Source organism: Mauremys reevesii, linkage group 1 (genome assembly GCF_016161935.1).
Source record: "Mauremys reevesii isolate NIE-2019 linkage group 1, ASM1616193v1, whole genome shotgun sequence".
Classification (NCBI taxonomy): domain Eukaryota; kingdom Metazoa; phylum Chordata; order Testudines; family Geoemydidae; genus Mauremys; species Mauremys reevesii.
In genome coordinates this window covers 339,959,500-339,983,595 of record NC_052623.1, presented here as the reverse complement: position 1 = coordinate 339,983,595, position 24,096 = coordinate 339,959,500, and the positions used below count along the sequence as shown (strand labels likewise).

The 24,096-nt window shown below is 38.6% G+C and overlaps 1 protein-coding gene across 7 annotated transcripts in view; it reads left to right on the top strand.

Annotated features, from left to right (window-relative positions):
* Positions 1 to 24,096, top strand: part of CACNA2D1 (calcium voltage-gated channel auxiliary subunit alpha2delta 1) — a 658,833-nt gene that overhangs the window by 300,860 nt on the left and 333,877 nt on the right. For all 7 annotated transcript variants that reach the window (XM_039518654.1, XM_039518644.1, XM_039518662.1 and 4 more), the window contains exon 4: positions 1,891 to 1,950. In XM_039518654.1, the coding sequence (XP_039374588.1) occupies positions 1,891 to 1,950 (60 nt within the window). The remainder of the gene's footprint in view (positions 1 to 1,890; positions 1,951 to 24,096) is intronic.

Here is a 24,096-nt window from a genome sequence, read left to right as displayed (position 1 = left end):
CAAACAAAACCGACAATTTCCACATGATAAAACTATTGTTGTTATCCGTCAACTGGAAATAAAACTGACACCACCAATTCATTTCACATAAGATTTAATCCAAAATCTATTGTTGTCAATGGGGATCTTTCCATTGACTTTAACTGACTTTGGATCTGTCCCATAGTGACCAAGATGTCATCAGAGGGTAATGAATTTTATTCACTATTGATCTGAACTAGATTCAAATAGATTACTAGGATCAGAGAGTTTTAGAATCCTGTTATCAATCGCCTGAGCCATCTAGTCCACTTTCTTCCCTCTAAGAACAAATCTCTAATAATATACCTCCTTTACACTGTTTTGCCTGAGTTGGATATTAAAATGAAGGGTTGGTCTTTGAATTACCTTTTCCTTGTTAGAAAGGTTTTTCTTGTGCAATAAACATATGGAAATGCATTTATTGATATCCTTGTGCACTTCCTTTGGTGTTTCACAGAAGTCCTACTCTCATTACAAAGTCTGAAGGTGAATTTAAAGAGAGGGTGCTAAAGCAGTTAGTAGTGGACGTTCTCCACAGATTGTGTGAGGACTTGCTTGAGATATCTATATCTACATCTCTGTCTCACCCTCACCCCCTACCTCACCCCAACCCCCATCCCTACACACAAATCAAAGCTACATTAAAAGAACATTATTAAGGCTGCAAAGTCAAGTCCTCAAAATGTAGGAAATGCCAAAAGTTACCTCTGCATTCCAATCAGAAAGCTTCCTCCTCCCGGCGTCCTGGACACCAGCATGGGGAGATTGAGGGCACAGGAAAGAAAACCTCCCTGCTTTTAGTTCTGGTGCCAGCCTGGCCCCAGCTTGCAGCAGCCCAGAGCCGCAATTGCAGATAATTTCCTGCTTAGCCCTGGCCTGGAGCATGCTTGGTGCAGATGGAATCATCAGAATGTATTAGCTGCAAAGCTCTAGCCAGTCTTTATTGAGCATGTGTGAACTGTTTTTCCACACTGCCACCTCCCCCTTCCCACCCTGAGGCTTGTAATTTGGCCAGTGTTGTTATCGCTGTGTTGGTCACAGGATATTAGAGACACAGGGTGGGAGAGGTAATATATTTTATTGGACCAACTTCTGTTGGTGAGAGAGACAAGTTTTACAGTAACTAGGCAGGAAAAGAGATGAAACACAAAGTGGGGCCTATGAAGGAGGCAACTTAATCATGTCATGATATCTAATAGCTCAGAGTATCTTGTGATATCTATGCCACCACAGTGAAGAGTAACAAATAAATGTTTGTAATAGTAATTGGTATTAGGCAGATGAAAATAATGTGGAAACCTCACTGAAATAGCAGTTACTGTTCAAGTCAACAGGCTGAGCTAGCAGCCAAGAAGAGATGAGGTGGAAGATCATTAATATCCAGTATGGCAATGCCTCTTTTCCAAAGCCCAGTGTCCTTCCCGCAGGCTGGAGAAACTGCATATTATCTGTTTCTCACACACCACTGCAGGGTGAACAACCTGAGTAAAGCATTATTCTTGGGCTTTATACAGGTGTCCTGATCTTCACCCTGTGGGCTCAACTGGATGTGCAGCAGAGGGTCCAGTATATTGTGTACGTCCCACTTGTAGACTGGCATCTTTAAAAGTCTTTCACAGTGATCTCATATTTGTTCATCAAGTTTAGTGTCCCCACAAAAAATAAATAAATAGGAAATTTAAGAAACTACACATTGAAATCGGCCTAACACCTGTTTATATCTCAGTGTCATATTAATACTGTTATGTAGCTAGCTGTTATGAGGGTTAGAACAATAGGTATTCCTACAGTGACCATTGTTTACAAGCATAATTATATTAAGACAAGTATTGAAAACACCAAAATAGATTTCTTTTTCTTTTTCCTCAGAACCTTGCAAAAGAAGCAGAGACATTTCAAGCAGCACATCAGTGGAGGGATGAGTTTGGGGTAAGTTTTTTTTTTTTTCACTTTTCCCTCATCTACCTTTTCAAAAATTTCCCACTTTACAACTGTCACTCTGTTCTTTCAAATTTAACTTGTCAATACAGCTGTGTCAGCAGGGTCTGTTCCCCTGAAAACATGGATTTGGCCTGATTGAAAGAATTAGTGTTGTGCATGTGCTAATTTGCTTTGCAATGAACAATGAATACGTTTGAGTTAAATCGGTTTCTGTAGGACAGTGGTGTGACTCAAGGTGCCTAGGGTAACCCACATTGAAAATGCCAAGGGCAGGGCAGGCTGCAAAAAGGAAAGCAGATTCTCCCAAAACTGATGTTTAAATTGTAGTTAGACTCCCCGACCAGCCACAAAACTGTGGTTCTGATCCCCTACACTGGTTATCAAGAAGCTAGAAAAAAAATCACACAGCTCCCCTTTATTGCATTCCAGTCTCTGGCTCCCAATCAGCAAATAGGTCCAGTAAAGTGAGAAGTTACTTAAAACTCTATTCACTATACTAAATGCTCTTCTGATTCCCAAAGGAGCAGCCACATTACTAGATAAATATTAGTTTGGATCATACCCAAAATACCACACTGCCAGCCAATCCTTTGGTATTTAAATCTAAAGGTTTATTATAAAAGAAAAGAACGAGAAGAGAGTTGTTAAATGGTCCAAACAATCAGATACATATATGGACTCCGAAGTTCTATGTATCAGGCTCTTAGCAGCACTGGTGAGTTTGCTAGCTTGTAAAGTTCCTTTGGAACACATACAAAGCATGGATGTGTCTATCAGTCCTTTGTTCTAAGCTTCCGTTTGTAGAGAAGTTGCTTCAGAGGTGAGAAGCAGGACTGAAGACCAAATGGAGATGATGCAGTTGACTTTTTATATCCTCTGCCATGTGACTTGAACGTCCTTTGTCCCAAACACAAACTCACTGCACATGGGCATGGTAAGGTATTGCCACACTTACTTCTGTGCTGCTGCCTTCAGTGCTGGGCCTTCAGCCAGCAGCTGCCGCTCTCCGGCCACCCAGCTCTGAAGGCAGCTCAGAAGTAAGGGTGGCAATACTGCAACCCCCCTAAAATAACCTTGCAATCCCCCCACAACCCACTTTTGGATCAGGACCCCCAGTTTTATAAACGCTGGTCTCCCCCATGAAATCTATATATCAGGGGTAGGCAACCTATGGCACGTGTGCCGAAGGCAGCACGCAAGCTGATTTTCAGTGGCATTCACACTGCCCAGGTCCTGGCCACCAGTCCGGGGGGCTCTGCATTTTAATTTAATTTTAAATGAAGCTTCTTAAACATTTTAAAAACCTTATTTACTTTACATACAACAATAGTTTAGTTATATATTATAGACTTATAGAAAGAGATCTTCTAAAAACCTTAAAATGTATTACTGGCACGCGAAACCTTAAATTAGAGTGAATAAATGAAGACTCGGCACACCACTTCTGAAAGGTTGCCGACCCCTGCTATATAGTATAAGGTAAAGGCACACAAAAGACTAAATTTCACAGGGGGAGACCAGATTTCATGGTCTGTGATGTGTTTTTCATGGCCAGGAATTTGGTAGGGCCCTACTTATATACACTGAGAGACAGAGGGTTAAAAAAATGACTTAGGTCCTGACCAAATTCAGATACTGTAACTAGCTCAGAAGAGCCTGGATCACTAATGAGCAACAGTCTGCTGTTTTGGTGGTCTCCGTGCACAAGAGTGTGGATAGTTTTAGATACTATGTTTGATGATGCACTCTTTTACTGCTACACTAGGCACTTGTGCCACCTGGCTAGCACTGTCTCTGGGCTTTGCTTTTTTTCTTTTGCCTTTCACCTTCAGTGGGAAAGATGCAGATTGTCATACTCCCTTCAGGAAAGCTTCTGGTCTCATCATAATTCATTGCCAAGGAGAGATCTCAAAGTAATTTTTGAAATGTAATTTTATATTAATGCACGCAGCTCAGGCAGTGGCTGGAGTTATAGAGTTAAGGCAATGACAATCTGTGCATATCTCATAGGCCGAAAGAGTCTGCAGTTGGATTTGTAATAAATTAGCTGCAAACCAAGCTTGTGCTTTACTGTTTTGAGTTAGGATGAGAACACGGTACAGAATATAATAACCTTGACATTAGGTTATGCAATTAAATTGAGAATAAATGTATTAAGCATCTTATAATTTAATTTGTTCCATTTTAGCCAGAAGTAATCTTTCTTCTCTTCTGGCCTACTTTTTAGAAAATGCCTGATCAAATTAGCTTGCACACAGATCTTTTTGATAAACTTATTTTTCACTGCAAGATTCATTCTCCTAATGACTGTTTTGGAAACAGAAACTGTACTGTAGAAGGCTTTCAGTGGACTCTGCTTCTTACTGTATTTGTGGTTCCAGAGTGTCTTTTATGGTGTTGTTTCTTTTCTAGGATTTTCTTCTGGGTTATTAAAGCCCCTTCAGCACCATGCACATGAATCACAAGAGAAACAAGCTTTTTTGGACACAGTCTATTGCTGATTTTAATTAGCTCACGCTCAGCAATGGTCTTGACAGCCATATTGTAGCACAATGATAGCCTGCAGGGTTTTGGAGGGTAAAAGAAAAAACAAAACAAAACAAGCAAAGAAAATATATAACATGGGAGGCTCACTCTTACAGAGTGACTATATGGGCTGATTTCAGTGGAAGAAACTGAGGAGAGCGAGGGTAAAAGACATGACATAAGTTCTGAGATCTGTGTAGAGGTATAAGAAGTGTGCCAGTAGGAAAAGTGTCAGCACATCTGTTGTAGCAATATTTGTGCACAATTACACAACAAAAGTGTGCAAAATATACTAAGGTTGGAACAAGGAAGTGTTTAAAATATACTAAGGTTCCAAGATTTTCTCTCTGAGCTAGGGTTGTACTGGGACAGAGATCTAGTATCCTTGGATAATTAGGTGATGTTAAAATAATTGGTATGGGGCAAATCTCCAAAGGTTCAGTTCAAAGAGGACTCTAAAAACCCAAAGTTTATCCAAACGTACCCAAAACTCTTTCTGGTTAATTCTGCTGATAATTTAATGTAGAGCTAGTAAAAATTCTCTGACTTTTTTGGGGGGTGGGGATGATTTGGAAGAATGTAGATGAAATTCAAATTTGAATGAAAGCAAAGAGACTCTCTTGTAGAAAGAGGCCTCATTTTTTAATGATCTCTAGTTCCATGAGAGAAGACTTTCTTATAATATTTCTAGTTTCTAGCTTTATTTTCCAGCTGAAACTGAGAACTATTACTACACAAGAACTGCAGGCAAAAAGTAAATGAACTTCACTTTTTTTCAATGCTCAAAAGCTCAGAAGTTGGAACATTTTAGTAGAGTGTCAGATCAATATTTATTTTACTTGAACTGCTTTGAGAGATATCCCTCTCCTCCCATCCCCAAAGTCAGGGGATGTATCAATAACAAACCTAGCTGGCATCTGGAAAGTTATGATGGTGTCCAAACAAACAACACAAAAGTGAGGGGAGGGATAGCTCAGTGGTTTGAGCACTGGCCTGCTAAACCCAGGATTCTGAGTTCAATCCTCAAGGGGGCCACTTAGGGATCTGGGGCAAAATCAGTACTTGGTCCTGCTAGTGAAGGCAGGGGACTGGACTCGATGACTTTTCGGTGTCCCTTCCAGTTCTATGAGATAGGACTATTTAGGGCTGCGCCAAGTATAAGAGCTAACCTACTTCAGAAAGGGAAGCTTCTGACAGAAGAGACTGACTCTGCTGGGGTTGCATGGTGGTGTACACTGGATTTGGCCCACTGCTTAAGAAGATGGAGACTATGGAGTAAGTAAAGGGAGATGTGGCCTAGAGCTGGTAAAGAACTAACATTTGCTCAGTGAACTGTGTAAACAAAGGGGTAGGGTTCCATTTTCAACCCTAAGTTAGCAAGGTGGAGTCAGTAAAGAGCAACTTGAAGCAGAGGGTTAAGTTTGGTATTTTACAGGGAACAATATTAAGACACAATCTATTGCACACTGAATTCAGGGTGGGTCTTTCCACAGGCCCTAAAGGACCAAATCTGCATTCTGTGTTCACGTAACTCATAGATTCACAGACTTCAAGGCCAGAAGGGACAATCATGAGCATCTAGTCTGCCTCCTGCACATTGCAGGCCACAGAACCTCACCCACCCATTCCTGTAATAGACCCCTAGCCTCTGACTGAGTTATTGAAGACCTCAAATCATGATTTAAAGACTTCAAGTTACAGAGAATCCACCATTTACACTAATTTAAACCTGCAAGTGACCATGAGCCAGGGGAAGGCAAAACACCTCTCCCCACCCCCCAAGGATCTTTGCCAATCTGACCCCAGGGAAAATTCCTTCCCGACCTCAAATATGGCAATCAGTTAGACTTTGAGCATGTGGGCAAGACCCACTTCCACAGAATTGATTGTGGGTTTTTTGGTGTGCAAGGAGGAGACAATACAGACAGATTGCAAAGCATTTCAGGTTCAGTAATCTCCTGGAAGCTGTAATGAATCTATGTCAGCACTACACAATGTATTCTCATGACATTCTCATCATTCTGGAATTTTCCTTAAATAAATACCCTGTGTAGGTATTTATTATTTAATAAATGTATTTTATATAGCACCATAAACACAAATTGAAATCTGCAACGTTTTCTAGTGATTTTGTGAGGTGAAAATGATGAATTAAACATAATGCACTGAATATAAATTAATTGTGGCTATGTATTATGGGTGAACTTCACATATGTGGCAGAGGGCTGACATGTTGAATTCAGTGGACTTATGTCATTAAAGTTAAGAATGTGCATATGGACTGGGCCCTTACATGGATCCAGTTGCCCCTGATGCTCTGCATTACCAGCACAGAGGGGCTGTGGTCACTGTTCCAACCCATAGCCTGGAATAGCAGATGGAAGTGCTGCGTGACAAGCCCAGCATCTTGTCCCTGAGGGTGGATCTCCCCACCTGGGATTCAACCTTCATAGAGCCTGAAGCCAATGGATATTTCTATTGGCTTCAGTGGGCAATGGATCAGAACCATAGAGGCCAAACACTCTGGGTTTATGTGGAGTGAATTTTACTCTATGTAAGTAGAATTTTTATTAAGATGTAGGCACATTGCCCATAAACCTTTATTACACAGGAATGTTTAGAAATCCTAACTATAATAGAAACCAAATGTTGTGTTCTTTTTTACAGAATTTCTTTTAAAAATCCATTTTAATATGAATGCTTTAGAGTTTTAACTATTGTAAAGAGTCTAACTTCTTAATGTCTCGCATCAATAATTTAACATTGGGGTATTGGGAATAATTACTGAAAAGGTGCCTTAACATTTCAAAGGAATATTAGAGATCCTGGACATTTTCTGGAGTAAAGGAGGGCAGCTTTAATTAAATATTGGTTTGTAAAATATAGTTTTTCTGTTTAAATGCAATGCCAATTAAAATATATCTGATTTGCAGTTACCTTTAAGGCCATAAAATACAATGTGCCTCTTATGAAAGTATTAGGTCTCTAGAGACCTATGTGAACACTATGAAGAAGAATCCAAAATATTGAACAGTGGGAACATAACGAGAAAAAGAAAAAAGGCCCACTTAATTCACTGCCCTTCTCTGTTTCCTTTACTCCTGGCAGCACACAATTCCCTAGCTGAATAGAGAGCTGGAGAAACAAAAAATGTATTTATAAATTACCAAACTTCATCAGTGGCTATTTGGAATTTCTTGAGATTTTGAAGACTGAAAGGAAGATATTTTTTGTCACTTGTGATAGTTCAATTATTCTTTTAGATTTCAGGGGCTTTTTAAAAGAGAAAGAATAGGGGACATGTTCTGTATTGAAATAATTGCTTGATTCCCCAAATGGATCTCTTACAATTACATTTGGTATCACATTTGATTGCATTGCAATGGTTTCTTAGCTAAAGCAATTTTGTTTCCAGTTGGGTCCATAATATTAATTGTACTTACACATGTAGAAACGTAAGGAATATCTCATTTGTATTTTAACAAGCAGAGTCTTTCTGCATGGCTTATTAGCATCCACTTGTGTATAAGAAGACTGCAATGAAGACTTCTAGGAATTAATTATCATGTAAAAAGAGTCTCTTAAAAATTCCTTTCAGTGTGTTATCTTTTAAACAATGGCATTGTTCTGGACTCTTTAGGGACCATCTTAATTCCCTGTAGCTTAATAGTTCAGATATAATATTTGGTTTGATTTAAAAATAGGCCAGAGTTTGAGTATCAGTTGAGCTTAAGTTTGAGGCACAGAGAAAAGGTCACAAAAATGTTATTGTGGATCATGTATTTTCATACCTTTCTAGTTTTCTTGAAGAGAGAAGGTTGGCTTCATAAAGTTGCTCAGCAGAGAGGCAAAGGATAGAAACGATAATTGAGATTAATCTGTTCTCCTACCATGAGAGGTGATCCTTTTTTGGTCAGGGTAGACGCATATTGGGGGGACCAGTAGCGGGAGCTTGCTTTCCTTGACCTCTCCTATGGGTTGAAGACTTCAGTCTCCATGGCTGTCTGTTATCTTTCATGAACACTGAGTCAGCACCAAAAAAGTTGTATCTTAAAAACACCAGCTGAAAAATCTTGCCAATTGTATTGTTAATTGCCTGGCTTAAAAGAGGCAGGTTGCCAAACCTGATCTTTCAACTTCTGAGATGGCAGAAAGAAATCAGACATCAGAGGCAGAGATGGGGTGCAGTTCTTCACTGATTTGTACCTCATGTAGCCATTTGTGTTTATACAAAGTGGTCCAGCTTCTCTGTTACTTAGTATCTTGCATAGTCAGTTGCACCAGTGCAAAGTAGGTGGGAAAAGCTACCATTCCGATTTGGCACCATTTCCTGCCCACTTTCACTGGTATAAATGTCTACACAAGCTGCAGGGGAACAGAGAACTAATCCCAGTGACTGCAGGTGGAAAGTAGGTGGAGTTGAGAAATCTGATTAAAAACATAAATGGCTCAAGGCAATGGAGAATCAGGCCCACGCTAGTATGTATCAGTCTTTTCTGTGTCTTCACAACAGGGCCTGATCCAAAGCCTATTGAAATAAATGGGAAGACTTCCATTGATTTCAGTGTTTTTTGGATCAGGCCCTGTGCTTCTGAGATATATGTGATTGAGATGTAACTCAGTGTGATTAATCTAAATTGACAGACAGATGGTCATGGTCTTAGGGAGAAGAATTTGTTTTCCTCTGAAGGGCCCTGTGCTACCTTCACTTATGTGACACATCTTTGATTTGTGCATAATTTAAATGAGACATGCCATATATCTTGCTGCGATAATGTGAAAATGGAATTTTGCTGTCAGTTGTATGTGCACTTTGTGGTCTTCCCACTCATGGAATTGTGCCTCATATAATGGAGATGGTGAGAAGAAATAAAAATGGAGCATAACATGCTGAAATGAGCAGTCGTGTAGATTGTTCTGATGTTTCTCTGATGCTTATCCAAATCATCCTAACCTTTCGGGTCTGTGCAAATGGGCTCAAAGTGTCGCAGGAAAAATATTTCCAGTACTGCCTGTTTTTAAATTGGGTAGGAAATATCTCAATTACAGTCTTTCTATCAGTACCTGGACTGAACTCAAGTTGTGATTCTTTTCCCCTAAGTTAACTGAAATGTCTTCCAAATTTAAAAAATAAATAAATCAGTTTTAATTCAGTTCTTAGTGTATTTGAACCTTTTTCACCATCCTTTATGTAGGATGGCAACAACTGGCAAGGAGATAGAGCTCTTAATTTAGAAGTTTTATGAAAATGTGACAGGATTGAAATTTGGCCTAGACAAATGTGCCATTAGAGATAAATACTAAGGACTTGGTTCTCCTTACACTTTTTTTTTTTCACTTAGAAATATGTGAATCCCTTTGGCCAGATTTTGAACTGTTGGATGGGTGTCAGTCCAGAATAACTCTGCACTCCAGTGGAATTGCCCTTGACTAGTGTAAGTCTGAAGAGAATAAAGCCTGGTTAAATCCTTGGGAAAGTAAATACTAGAATTCTAGACTAGATCACTTACGGCCTTTTTTCTCTTTAATTTCTATCTTCCTGAGAATGGCAACTACTCCTTATGGTTTATCCTCCAGTGCTTTGTTCAGTGTTCTTGGAAGTTCTTGCACTATTGACTCAATGGGACTATGATAGCTAAGGATTTAGTCCTATAATTTTGAACTCCTTGCTCTTCAGGTATACTCTTTTTTTAGACTTGCTAGTACTGTAGGAAGCACCTCAACAAACTCTGCATTGCTTTTGGTGGGAAAAGAAGAGTTTATGGACCCTAAAAACACCTTTGAGAAGTGCTGAATCTGACAATCCCATTTTCTAATATGCCTTTTTGGGTCTTTGTATTTTGGTGCCTCTTTTCTGCAATGAAGTTAAGCATGTAGTTTAACATTTTAATATAAGTCATTTTAAAAATTACATCCATCCAAAAGAGAAAATTCACCGGTAAGGATGGTGCCAGGAAAGCTTTTACGGTGAGGAGATAAACAGTCAGTCATTTTATCTTTCAAACACCCCACTTTATCTGAAAAATTTAAAGTGTGAACAGACATCATGTACCATCTCTACATATTGACCATGCAGCTAATTAAAATTTGTGCTGTTTCTGATAGGGGTGGGAGGTGGCTGGGCTCAGTGTAATTTAAATCTTTTCATCTTTTAGACACCACTGGAGAAAACACATGTGCATTATCACCTTCTTTGGATATGATTGTTTAATGTGCTTTCTGAACAAACATCTAATTAAAAGCAAAATGTTCTATTGTACCGAATTTATTAGCACCCTGCAGGTTCTCTAGCTTAATTTAAAGAACCTACTGTACTGTTAAGAGATGCTTCTGGCAGGCTGCTGTCTTCTTAGTACCTATTTTTCCAAGAGTCTTAAATGACTTGGTAGCACCATTTTAGGACTAATTATTTATTTTTGTCCATACTACATTCCAATGGCAGATTTAGTAGCTACTTTAAGTTTGTGATAAGTGATTCTTAACGTGCAGTTTTACTATCCTAAGTGACTCTAAAAATGGCATTGTGGGATTCCATTTGTATTGTTTCTCAATTTCCAAATCAAATGTTAGTTTAAAAAATAAATATTTTCCCATAAATGCAAGCTGTGCCAGTGTAACCCAGCTCAAGATGGATTTCTTTTTCTTCTTGTGCACCATCATCCCTAAAGAAGGTCCTGCAGGTTAAATAAGACCACCAATTACATCTGTTCAACCCCATTATCTTCATTTGGAATTTAGTTAGCAAATCTGTTGGTGTGTGTGAGAGAAGAAAATTAAGTTCACTCAGCTGCAGTGGTTTTGCACTGCTAATAGGAGAAAAGCAGTAAAAACATACTTTTGTCTTCACTAGAATAAACAGATATAGCTCCGAATATACACACAAGGAACTAGTCAGTTAAGTAACAAGGTGACATTTTGACATAGATACTTTTCAGAAAGGAAGCACACTTTAAAAGGTTTGGAGATTCAGTTCAGTTTGAATAGCTTGATATTTGAGAAGTATCCAAACTATGAATTACCTACTGGATCTGCAAATTGAAAAATCTTTAAAGAGTATGATTTTTTTGTGAGAATTTCAATATTTTCTCTTAGTAAGCAAACAACAAGAAACCACCTCCCAAAAAAGAAAAACCCAACAATCTCCTCCCCCATAATTTTTTTTCAGTTTGGCAATTCTGTTTCCAGAAGGCTGGAATCTGAATATGCCGAGGTGCCCAGAAGTGCAGAATAATTGGTGATGAAGTGGGAGGGTAGAAGAGGGAAATAACCAAATTTATTTGAAAATGGAAATATATTTGCTTTGAGATTTTGAAGGAAGTAGAATAGCTGAGGTTTTTTCCCCATTCAAACATTTGTTTTCATCTTCTCTCTCTAGATGTCAAGGCAGTGCAGGCCTAATGTTGGCTTCAGGGCTGGCACCAGTGCAGAAAACAGGTGCTTGGGGCAGCCCAGGTCTTCAGTGGTAATTCGGCGGCGGGTCCCTCAGTCCCTCTCGGAGGGAAGGACTGGCTGCCGAATTGCTGCCGAAGAATGAAGCAGTGCGGTAGGGCTGCCGCCGATCACAGCTTTTTCTTTTTTCCCCTTCTCTTCACCGCTTGGGGCAGCAAAAAAGCTGGAGCCGGCCCTGGTTGTCTGCAACTTAAAAGCTCCCATACTTGGTCCTGCCTCAGCACAGGGAGCTGGATTTGATGACTTCTTGAGGTCCGTCACAGCCTACATTCTAGAGGCTCACATTTTTCTTCATATGTCACAAACTTTTTGTGCGGCTTAAGACAAATATTTAATCTGTCTATGCCTCACTTTCCTCTGTGTAGAAAGAAAAAAGAAGATTGTAATATTGATGGAATCTGTATAGTAGGGTAGTTGTGAGGTTTCATATTTTAATGTTTGAGGCCCTCGGTGGAGACACTGTAATGCAAAATATGGCAATAATCTGAAAATCTAATGACCCAAGAAACAAAAAATGGCATTTTTACCACAGTATGTATTGTGGCAAAGTTCCTCCTCTCCTCTAGTAGGTCCTGCGCTTATTGGCGGATTTCTTCCCTTCAGTGGTCTTCCCTTGGATGAAACCCACAGTCTGGATCAACTCCTCCTATGTCTGATTAGAAGTAGCGAGGCTTGGGGGGAACCCGGGCCCGCCCTCTACTCCGGGTTCCAGCCCAGGGCCCTGTGAATTGCAGCAGTCTCTATAGTACTACTTGTAACCGCTGCTTGACCGCTACAGCTCCCTGGGCTACTTCCCCATAGCCTCCTTCAAACACCTTCTTTATCCTCACCATAGGATCCTCCTGGTGTCTGATACTGCTTGATTGTATGGTGTTTCCTCAATCCTCCAGTAGTACCCCCTCTCAGTTCTTAGTTCTTTGTGTCTCTGGCTCCCAGCTCCTCATACGCACTTCCTTCCTCTGGCTCCTCTTCCCTTGACTGGAGTGAGCTCCCCCTTTTTATACCAGGTGCCCTGATTAGCCTGCCCTGATTGGCTGCAGGTGCTCCAATCAATGTAGCTCTCTCCGGTGCCTTCTAGAAAGTTCTTAATTGGCCCCAGGTGCCTTGATTACCCTGGAGCAACTGCCATTTTGGTTCCCATGGTACTAGGGATTTGCTTAGCCTGGGGCTAACATACCTGTTCCTCAGTACTTTCCTGTAGTCATCCGGCCTTGCTCCATCACAGTATACATAATTAATGTCAAGAACTGATGTTCCCAGGCTACCAGCTCATACTACAGCTAAAGATGGCGAGTATTTGATGTCTCTCCAGTAATCTCAAATATACACAATCCAAAAGTTAACGATATACCCACTCAGTCAGGCGTGACTCTAAAATGCACTTAAAACTATAAAGAGAAGATTTGTTGGATAACCACTCTTAACAAAAACATTTTACACTGGAGGTTTGGTTTGTATCCTTCCATCCATTTTGTGCTGTGCCTCTGACTTTCATGAAAGTTAAACAAGTGAGGAGAGATTGTGACTCTTTTCTGTGACTTTTGTGAAAGTGATATTGTGCCATGAAGGAATGAGACACATGTCTCTGAGACAAGGTGGGTGAGGTAATATCTTTTATTGGACCAACTTCTGTTCGAGAGAGAGAGACTTTTGAGCTACACAGAGCTCTTCTTCAGATCTAGGAAAGGTACTCATAGTATCACAGTATATATAATATTGTATTTAGACCCACAGGTATAGATCTGTACCATCTAGTTGAGGAACTACTCTAGCTGTGGTGTGTATGTGTAATAAATTCAAATTGTTATGCATTTTCCATTTGAAGACGTTCATAAATCATATTTAATTTTCAATGGTAAATATGAAATTATTTTTTAAAACAATCTTTCATATGTTAACCAAAATGGACCCTCCTCACATTTAGAACTCAAATACTCCAAATAATTAATCTAAATTGAGCTCATCCCTCTGCAGTCTTTAGGAGGCACACAGAGGCATGGTACTACTAAAACTGTCACAGAAGGACCTGAATCTGCGTGTTTGCCTCCTGTTTTTCCAGGTATCTTCCACTGCACAAGGCTACAGACGCCTCCTCTCAGAGGGGAGGATGCAGAGGAAACTCAAAGGAAGAACCTTGTTTGGGGTTTTATTGGAATTTTTCTCCTTTTCTTCTTTTTCCTGCAGTTGGGGAACACTTGGTCATTAGATGCATAGTAAACCAATATTTAAATAACTGTAAATACTACTACTAATGAATAGGTGACATTTTGCAAAAATGACTGTCATTATTACTGGGATTGTATAATGAAGGTGACCTTCCTTTTAAGTGACGACTTCAATCTGAAAATGGTACTGGCACAAATATTACAAAATGTCATCTGAATGAAAAAGGAGAGTGCAGCTGGAGTCGACCCAAGGCTGTCATGTACACAATGGACTGATTAAAAGCAATCAAAGCTGATCTGAGCTAACCAAATACAGGAGTCCATTCTATAATAAAGAACAAAAATAAAGAGAAAAGGAATGACGGATCAAGCTGCTTGATGCCACATTTTTCTCTTATGAACTCTAATGTTTCTTTGGGGGGTGGTGGTTCTATTTTAAGGCAGGTGCTTTACTTTTAGGAAGACTTTCTTGTCTTCTGTATGTACAGGGCAGTACAAGGGAATATAGTGTTCGAGCAGGTTGGCCTTTACATAAAATGATAGGAGGACACAGAACAACAATTTGCATGTGATAACATTATTTGCTTAAAAATTATAAAAATGTGCATGTTATATGGTCAAAGAAGAGACAGAAGGAAAACTGACTATAGTTAGAAACAGCAAGACAAGGGAAAAACACACAAAAAATGAATTGCTTGTCTACACAGAGAAACTTCCTAGTATAGTTATACTATTATATCTCCCTGCGCAAACACGCTTATTCCATAATGAGAGTGACCTTTTCTGATTTAATTTATACTACTTGAAAAACAACATATTCCAGATAGGGATTATAGTCTGATTCAGCGTTCATTGATATCAATGGCAGTTGGCGGACTCCAGATGAAATATAATGAATCTGAATGAGGATTTCCAATGGTGACCAAAACCATTACTACTTGGCACATATTGCTAAACAAATATGCACTGATTTCTGCACATAACACACCTGCAGTGGTCAATATGACAAAGCTTAAGTGTGCAACACAGTGTGTGACAGACCCAAGATACACACAAATGTTCCTTCAGGAAACTTAAAATAATGTAAGATGAATTTATTGTTGGTGAAAAATTATCTATAACCATATTGTCATAGTTCTTTATTTCTGCTGTAAATAAGTTTCAACAATAGAAGTGAGCTGAGGCTACGATTGTGTGGAACACTGACAGCTTTGGGACAAAAATGAGAGATATTTCTTGAAATGAGTCACCTGAACAAAAAGAGGGACAATTAAAACCTAAAAATTACAGTAATGACCAAAAAGAGTTGCATGACCTGTCATAGTTGATTCCTATTTGAAATATAGGGAAATGTAGTGGCATTGCTGTATAATAGCTGTTAGCAAATGTTGACTTTGGATGGTGGATACTGTAGAAGGCAGATCATAGGATTGATTCTCCCCAATTTTACAGAAGGAGAAACCAAGACTCAGAAGTTAAGGGGTTTGTCCAAAGCCACACAGAAATTGGCAAAGCTGAGATTGAGAAATAGGAATTCCTGCCTTTTGTTTCGATGCACAGTCTTCCGTTAGACCAAGCTGCTCCCCAAACAAAAGTTAGGGTAAGTCTACACTTAGTGTGGTGTGTAGACTATAGACACTACATGCTCAGCTAGCATGGGTATAAATAGAAGCGTAGAGAGTGAGGCAAACAGAGTATGGCTACACCAGTAACTTAGGGTATATATCTAAGCCTCTTTGTTTTCAGCTCAAACCTATTTTAACCGAAAAAATCCTGGGTTCTACAAAATGTATTATTAGCAGACATGTCAAACCCGCAAAAAACCAAACAAACAACCTCCCCCACCCCAGAAATAGGGCTTGGTTTTGGCTTAATTGGCTTGTGAGTTGTTTGTTGGCTAGTGTTTGGCTTGTAGCTTGTTGCTTCTTTTTTTTTTAATTGGGGGGGCAAGGGAGGGAAAGCAGGGGCAAGGGGGGGCAGAGTCAGGGGTGCACAGCGGGTCCACCATAGTCCCAGACTGTACACCGGGGGATCTAGTTGCATAGAGGTGTTGGGGTTCTTAGAGATTGGCTTGTTTTGGCCTTGCTTTGAAATGGGATTAGTTTGATGCTTGGCTTATTATGAAAGTCGGGGAGCTTATTTACTGCATGAAAGTTGGCAACTCTGATTTAGTGTTTTTTCCCCGATTTTTCACCCTACTTTTGAATAATTCAAATATCTATAAAATAACTCGTTATAGCGGAAAAATACAATACATTGCATGAGATATTGTATTATATCCATTAATCTGTGTGCATATGCAAAGCTGCCTGTTGAAGTAACGCTATGTATTAGTCTAGATGAAGATAACACAACAAACAGGCACAAATGCAAACTCTGAAGTGCATGCACATCTGAATGAACTGATGAAACTTATGCCCACCAAGTACACATTTCAACCTGTTAACAGATAATGGTTTAAGGATCTGACACTAAATTGGGAAGAAAATGAAAATCTGTATCTGAATACGTTTCAGAACACAAGGAAATAGTCAAAATTAACAAAAAACAGGAGAAAAGGATGAAGTTGTGTTTATGCGCCTCAAATGGTGGGGCCCAATTATTAAATGTAAATATTTATAGGCAAATAGTTCTAAGTCTAAATAGTAAACTGGTGTTTATTCAAATAAAAAGTTTTATTTGGGAATTAGAAAGATATTTTTAAAACCTACTTAAAGGCATTGTGTTTTGAATTCTGTTTTAGTTCTGCAGCAAGCCACACTGAATTCCATTAATCAAAGCATTAATCTACTGAATATTTCCCCCCGTCCTTCTGTCCACCAAAATAAACCCTGATATTTACCCAGAACAATTAATAGCTTTTTTGACCAATTTCCACCTGTTTTTGTTGTTGTAATAAACACCAATTAAAATTCCTGGGAAAAATAAAATAAAATAAAAACCAAAAATGAAGGGCCCTATATATACCCTACACAGCTCAGGTATGTGCCCTATCCAAGCAGTGCTTCCTATGATAGCTGTTCTATTCCGCTTCCTCCCCGCTGCCAGGATCTTTCCCTTCCACCTTCCCCCGCCAGAGCCTTTTGCTGTGGACTGTTGCTTCCCACCGCAGAGTGGACGCAACCTGCCTTTCACTGCAGTGTAGCTACACGTACCCTCCGCATCACTACAACTCTTAAAGTCCTTAAACCAAGAGAATGAACTCTTAAACTGGATAGACTCTTTGTATCTCTACCGTGTGTTCAGGCATTCTGCCTTTTGCAATAAGCTTGGGTAAGTGGGTTATTTATTTTCAAGTTCAGTTTTTTGCAGAATATTTTATTAAAAAAATACTATGTCATATCTCTGCTGACTGAAATTACAAATTGGGTTAAAGTAGACACTTCTAGCTGTTGAGGGGCTGAGAGAAGAGACATAAAGTTCTTCTCGCCTTGTGAGTTGGAAATGAGTGGTTTTATTCTATTCAGTTTTGTTATTTGGTCCTCATCACTTTAGTATCTGAGCACCTTCCAGAAGTGCATCGAATTATGTGACTCGCAACTATCGTGTGATCCTTTCTTACTCTTTTCCACTTCCCAAAGATAAAGTGTTCAGTAGTTTTGTTTGTGGGTTTTTGTTCTTTGCAGAACAGTGAAAATTAAAAGAAAATCTCTGCAGCCATTAGTTTTATTACATCTTAGTATTGGAGAATCTGTGGTTTTTAATATCTTTCCATTCATTTTTTAAAAAAGAAACAGAGTTGCAGAGAAGAACTTCTATTAGGTCTAAAGAAAGGAAAGTTGTAAGAATACAAATATTAAATTTAAGTTTACATATAAAATATAACTATTTTGGAAACCTAAAAACAGACCTATAAATGTAATAAGTGATGGGTCCCGATTTTGTACCAGTGCAATTTAGTTAATAATCTGGACAAAAATATAACTATTAATATATGATTAGTGATACAGACCTTTGTTACTTAACATATCTTAGTTTCCCTGGCTTAATTCATTAGATTAACTAGAAAAAAAATCACCTTTAACTTCATTTTTGTATTAGGTAATAAAATCAGTTGTACTTATACATACCCAGTAGTTACCTTGTAGCACTGAAAAACTGTACATTCCATTAAATGTTGTTTTATTCCAGTGATTGTAGGCAGGGTATGCACATAATAGATGTCAAAGCTGAATAATTAAAGTATGATTCTTTTTGTTCCTTATTAACTGGGTGAGTTTTGGATATTCCTTAAACCTGGCATCTGCCCACCTGACACATCTTAGAAAAATAATATAAATCAATCTTACAAAGAGGGTAAGATTTATCTCAATGAGAGCCCCATTACAATAATTGCCAGTATGCCAGTTATGTTTGTATGTGGGTGAGACAAACCGTTGGAAAAGAATATGTGGTCTGAAATGGCCTGAATTTCATTACCTTTTTGGAATTGTTTAGAGGCAATGGAGAGATTTGATAGCTTCTCTCTAATCTTTCAAATTTAGCTAGCTATAGCGCTAACAATACATAAGCTGCAGTATAACATTTTTACATTTGTAAATAACTCAATGGGTTTTTGTGAATAGACTTAAAGTGGTGGTATAAACCAGAATAAAATTTTAAATCTTTCCAGAAAAAAGAAAATGATTTTTTTAAATGAATGTTAGGAACTGAAGTCATAGGGAGTCCTTCCACTGCTTTAAATGGCCTTTGCATCAGTCCCATAATTGGTATATGAAGACCAAATTCAGTTCTGTTACACACGGTTGAAATATTATAACTCGGAGGAGAGTGGGGCCCTGTGAGTTTCATGTATCAGCAGAAATACAGCATGTTCCTTCTCTCTGTGTCAGAGAGTTATCTCTCTCTCTCTTTCTCTCTCTCTCTCACTCACTCACTCACTCACTCACTCACTCACTCACTCACTCACTCTCCACTTGTTCCTGCAAGTGAACTAAAATGGAAAGAAATACAAGAAAACTTTAGTAGAAGTATGAGATATGAATGGTATAATTTTTTCATCTTTTTTTGGTCTAACATTGTCATCATGTAACAGATTCCTTGTTTGAGGCTTTTGTACTATGTTCAGATGTAAATAACTGGGAAAAATCTTACTCTATCTTCATCTCTCCCATCCTTTGTTTTCTATTACGGTATTGTCTCTAAGATGTTTCATTTAAACTGTTGATTATAATATATTCTCTCTCTTTTAGGACTTTTGTAGTGCTTTTCGTCTTCAGCTACCAAAGCATTTTACAAAAAAAGATTAGTAGAGCTGGTTGGGAACTGCATTCTGTGGGAAATTGTGAATTTTTTTTTTAAAGTGAATCAGAACAAAAAGCCATGATTTTGAAATTCCTGTGAAACAAAAATTCTGAAAAATTGGAACTATCATAGTTTCAATAATGCTGAATCTAATTTAGATAAATTTGTCTTTAGTTAAGATAAAATATTTCATTTTAACTTGTGTGCTGATTAATTTTAATTTTCATATTCTATTAACTATTAATTTTAATGTATTTATAGGTATCATATTTAGCTTTATATTAGGGAAATCAAACAATTTAAAAAAATAATCACAATTAAATGTGAGATTACAAAAATTGATTAATCACACTGATAATAGAATACCATTTATCTAAATATTTTTTGATGTTCTACATTTTGAAATCTATTATTTCAATTGTAACACAGAATACAAAGTGTACAGTGTCCACTTTATATTCATATTTTTATTACAAATATTTGCACTGTAAAAAGAGTGCATCTTACAAATGTCGAATTTTTTTTACATAACTGCACTCAAAAATACAACAATGTAAAATTTTAGAGCCTATAAGTGCACATTTGTAAGTTGTACTTGTATGCGGTGAATTGGAAAATACTATTTCCTTTATCTTTTTTACAGTGCAAATATTTGTAATAAAAATAATAGAGTGAGCACTGTACACTTTATATTCTGTGTTGTAACTGAAATCATTATATTTGGAAATGTAGAAAAACATCCAAAATATTTATGATAAATTTAAATTTTTATGCTATTCATTTAACTGTATTAGTAAAACTGTGATTAATCATGATTAAATTTTTGATCAAGTTCATTTGTTTTGAGTTAATTGTGATTAATTGACAGCCAATAAATATTAATAATTTAATAGAATATAAAAATTGAAACAAAAGGAATCAGAATGTTGAAGTTGAATGGAAACATTGACCTTATCAAAAGAAAGTGTTTTACCTTATTGAAACGAGACAGCCAAAACTTTTATTTTCAACTTTTAACCATCAAAAATGTTGCTGAAGTTGACACAGTCCTGTGAAAAAAATAGATGAAATGTGACAGAAAACTGAATAAGTTCAAGGCCAGAGATCTGCTTGGGAGAAAGCCTTCATGCATTCATTTTGGGTCTGATCCAAGAGACTTCCATTGACTGCAATGGGAGTTGAATAGGATTGCCAACTTCCTAACTGCACAAAATCGAACACCCTTGCCCTGCCCCTTCCCTGAGACCTGCTCCCACTCACTCCATCACCCGTCCCTCTGTCGCGCTCTACCACTCCCTTGCTCATTTTCACCAGGCTGGCACAGGGGGCTGGGGTGCAGGAAGGGGTGAAAGCTCTGGCTGGGGGTGCGAGCTCTGGAGTGGGACCAGAAATGAGGGGTTCAGGGTGCAGGAGGGGGCTCTGGCCTTGGGGGTGGAGCCAGAGGGTTCGGAGTGTGGGAGGCAGTTCCGAGTTGAGGCAATGGGTTGGGGTGTGGAAGGAGGTATGGGCTCTGGGCTGGGGGTGTGGTCCCAGGGTGGGGCCAGAAATAAGGAGTTCAGGGTGTGGGAAGGGGCTCTGGGCTCTGGGCTGTGGTGGCCTATCCCCACTCCCTGCATTCCTACTTTACTAGGTCCACTTTACCCCCTGGGGTAAAGGAAAAAAAATTCTCATCTTGACCAATCTGTCAGTGAGGGGAAAAGAAATTCCCTCCCAGCCCTTCAGGCAAGGAGCTACAGTGAATTATGACATAACCTGTATTTTAACTACTTCCATGGGTGGAGGGTGGGATCTGCTTACCTGCTCTGGGTATAAGAGGGCTATTGCCAGCACAGCCCTGGATATAAATACCGTGTCCCCCTCGTCTGGTCACCTGAGTGGGAGGAGGCAAGTCCCCCATCCCCACAACCTGGTCCAGCTGACCTTGGCTGTTTCCTGCTTCTTACATGGAACAGATAACCCTGGGAGAGGGGCCTTAAAGACCCCCTTTCTACCAGCCTCCGCAACAGGGATCCCTTGCTATTAAAGAGGAGATGAGGAGAAACTCACCTTCATCAAGTCAGACAAAGGTCCCTACCATTTAATTCAGTGAGGACGTTTTATATTCAGCAGTCTGAAGTCTACCTAAGAATACACCATTATTGTATAGGCTGGAGCGCCATTGAAGGTAAGAGAAGGGAGGATACAGTCATCTGTTTTATTTTCTAATTCAGATCTGTTCATCGATTGACTAATACAGCAGGATTTCACCATCTTGCTCCAGCGCCTGCTGCTTGTTAGCAGAGCAGTAGCAGACACATGAATTAGCTTTCATAAAGGTAAATGGTTTTAGAGCATTGTCCATTATTTCTTCAAGGCTTTCTCCATGTGAGCTTGTCACTGCTATCTGTAAGCTTGGCAATTAGAGTCAGAATACCATTTTCCACATACAGTTATGATAGGGCAGCTGTTTATTGAAATAGTCTAGTTCATTGTGTATTGACATACTCCTGAGGCTGAGTTCTGGGTGGTAGTGCTGAGCTACTTTTGACTTGCCAACCTGGTTTAGACTTCACATCCAAGTTATGGAAATAAAATTATGATCTGTATTGGGCACCTGCACTTAAAATTCAGATAAAATCTGCATGCAATTTGCTTTTATCTGTTTAGTATATTGATATCTATCCTAATTTACAGTCTATTAAATCCATTTTTAATGATAAACATACATTAGTACTTTAATTAAGCAGATAGTATTGTATGATAGAGGTTAATTAGCTGTTAATAAATGAGTTACGTTTTTCCCACCTGGAAATCTTCTTTGTAATCAATTGCATTTTGTCATGTTAAAAAAAAAGAAACAAAAAATTCGCACCAGGTTGGCTATGCTCAGTCACTGTGATCAAAAGATTAGAAGTTTGGGGAGCTAGTTTGTGGAATTACACTGTCTGAATAAAACAGATTAAGAGAGTCCGTTCTCTCAGCCCCTTTTGCCATGTGCTTTGTTTATGGGGTTGTAATAGTGACTCCAGAGAGTGAGTGAGCTGTAACTCTACTTGGAAACCTTATTTTAAACCCACTGCTTCTCATAGAAAATCTCCTTTATGCCTGTCATTTTGCATTTGTGAGTCTTCTTCTAAGATAAGAGTTTGTAAAATGAAACACTTTTCTGTTTCTTTGCAGTGGAGCCGGGAACACTGAGGCCTGTCTGGGAGGTGTATTGGGGGCAGCAAGGATGCACTGATGTGGTACCTTCCAGCAAGGTGCAACATTGAGAGAGAGGTGCTAGGGTTTCCTGGCTAGGAGGGGCTGGGTGTAGAAGGTTGGAGATTAAATATATTGGACATTACTATAATGTAACTTGTGACCTCCAACTCATAACAAATACTTACTGTATGTACACACAGGGCCTGTTCCAAAGCCCTTTGAAGCCATTCCAATAACTTCAGTGAGTTCGGTATCAGACCCGTTAAAAGTTACATGATATGGTGAAGCCACTGAAACAAAAGAGATCTGAAGGGCAATGTGTAGACAGATGAGAGGAATCAAGGGCTGAGCACACTGACTGTAGTAATGCTGAAATTTTCTCTTGCTTCTCTGCTGAAAGGACCTTGTTTTAAAAAAGTGGGGGAGGGAGGAGGTAGAAAAATATATGTAAAATATTTTAATATAGAATTTTTAAGTCTTGGTTTCTTATTGAAAGGGTGAAGCTTTAGAAAATGTAGGTATTTGATATGAATCATTTTTTAAATCAAGATGCTGCTGCTCCTTTAAAATGATTCATGTTCTGATGCTAATTCATGTTTTGGAGTAACTTTTTGGGGAGAATTCTGCATTTATACTAGTGTAGCTGAGATAAGAATCTTTGCTGTTTAAACATTGCATTGTCCTTGAAGTATTAATTGTATATACAAATAAATGTTTGCTATACATAGCATTCTGCCAATTATTCTCTTCTATATACCACAATCTATATGCCGATTCTTATAACATGCTCATCTCTGTAGTAACTGAGCACCTTTAAGCATATTAAGCAACGTGAACTAACATCTGTCACGTGTTTGTTCTCTCATGGTCTCCCCAGGGGGAAAAGTGTGTGCAGTAGTGTTTTGGATTGGATTTTTTAAAATCTATAAACATATAGCAACATCTGTTCATCCATCCAACCATACCTGTTGCTGTATATTTGTTAGAGAAGGCAAGATAAAATAACAGTACCTTGCAGAAATTAGTGAGGTTTGTGATTGCCCTTTGTTCCTCTGGGAGCTTGTTGCACAATCTTGTTTTGTCAAATAGAATAATATATTGTCTCATGTGAGCAGGACTACTGCTTACAAGTAAAAACAGACATCACTCTTAATGCACTCAGTTGAATCTCATCTTCAGAAAAAAGAAAAGCTGCCATTTGGATGAACCCTGCGAGACTTGTAGACAAAAGGTGTGCACAGATAATGATTGTCAGTTTGGTAGTACATATCCTTTCATTTTGCAGTCAGAAACACATGAGTTCCCCACTTACCAGGTGGTGTAGTATCAATATTAAATTGATTTATGAATATAGCAAGAGCAAAACATTGTATCCTAGTTGTGTCAGCAGAATTTTAAAAGGTTTATGATGTAAAATTATGTTTTTGGCATTTATCCTCATATACCCTGGCAGGAGCATTGTATTGTAAACATACCGTAGTATACAATTAAAGTATAAATACAGCTATACACTATAGCTAGGGCTACAATTTAGTCATGGGTATTTTTAGTAAAAGTCATGGACAGG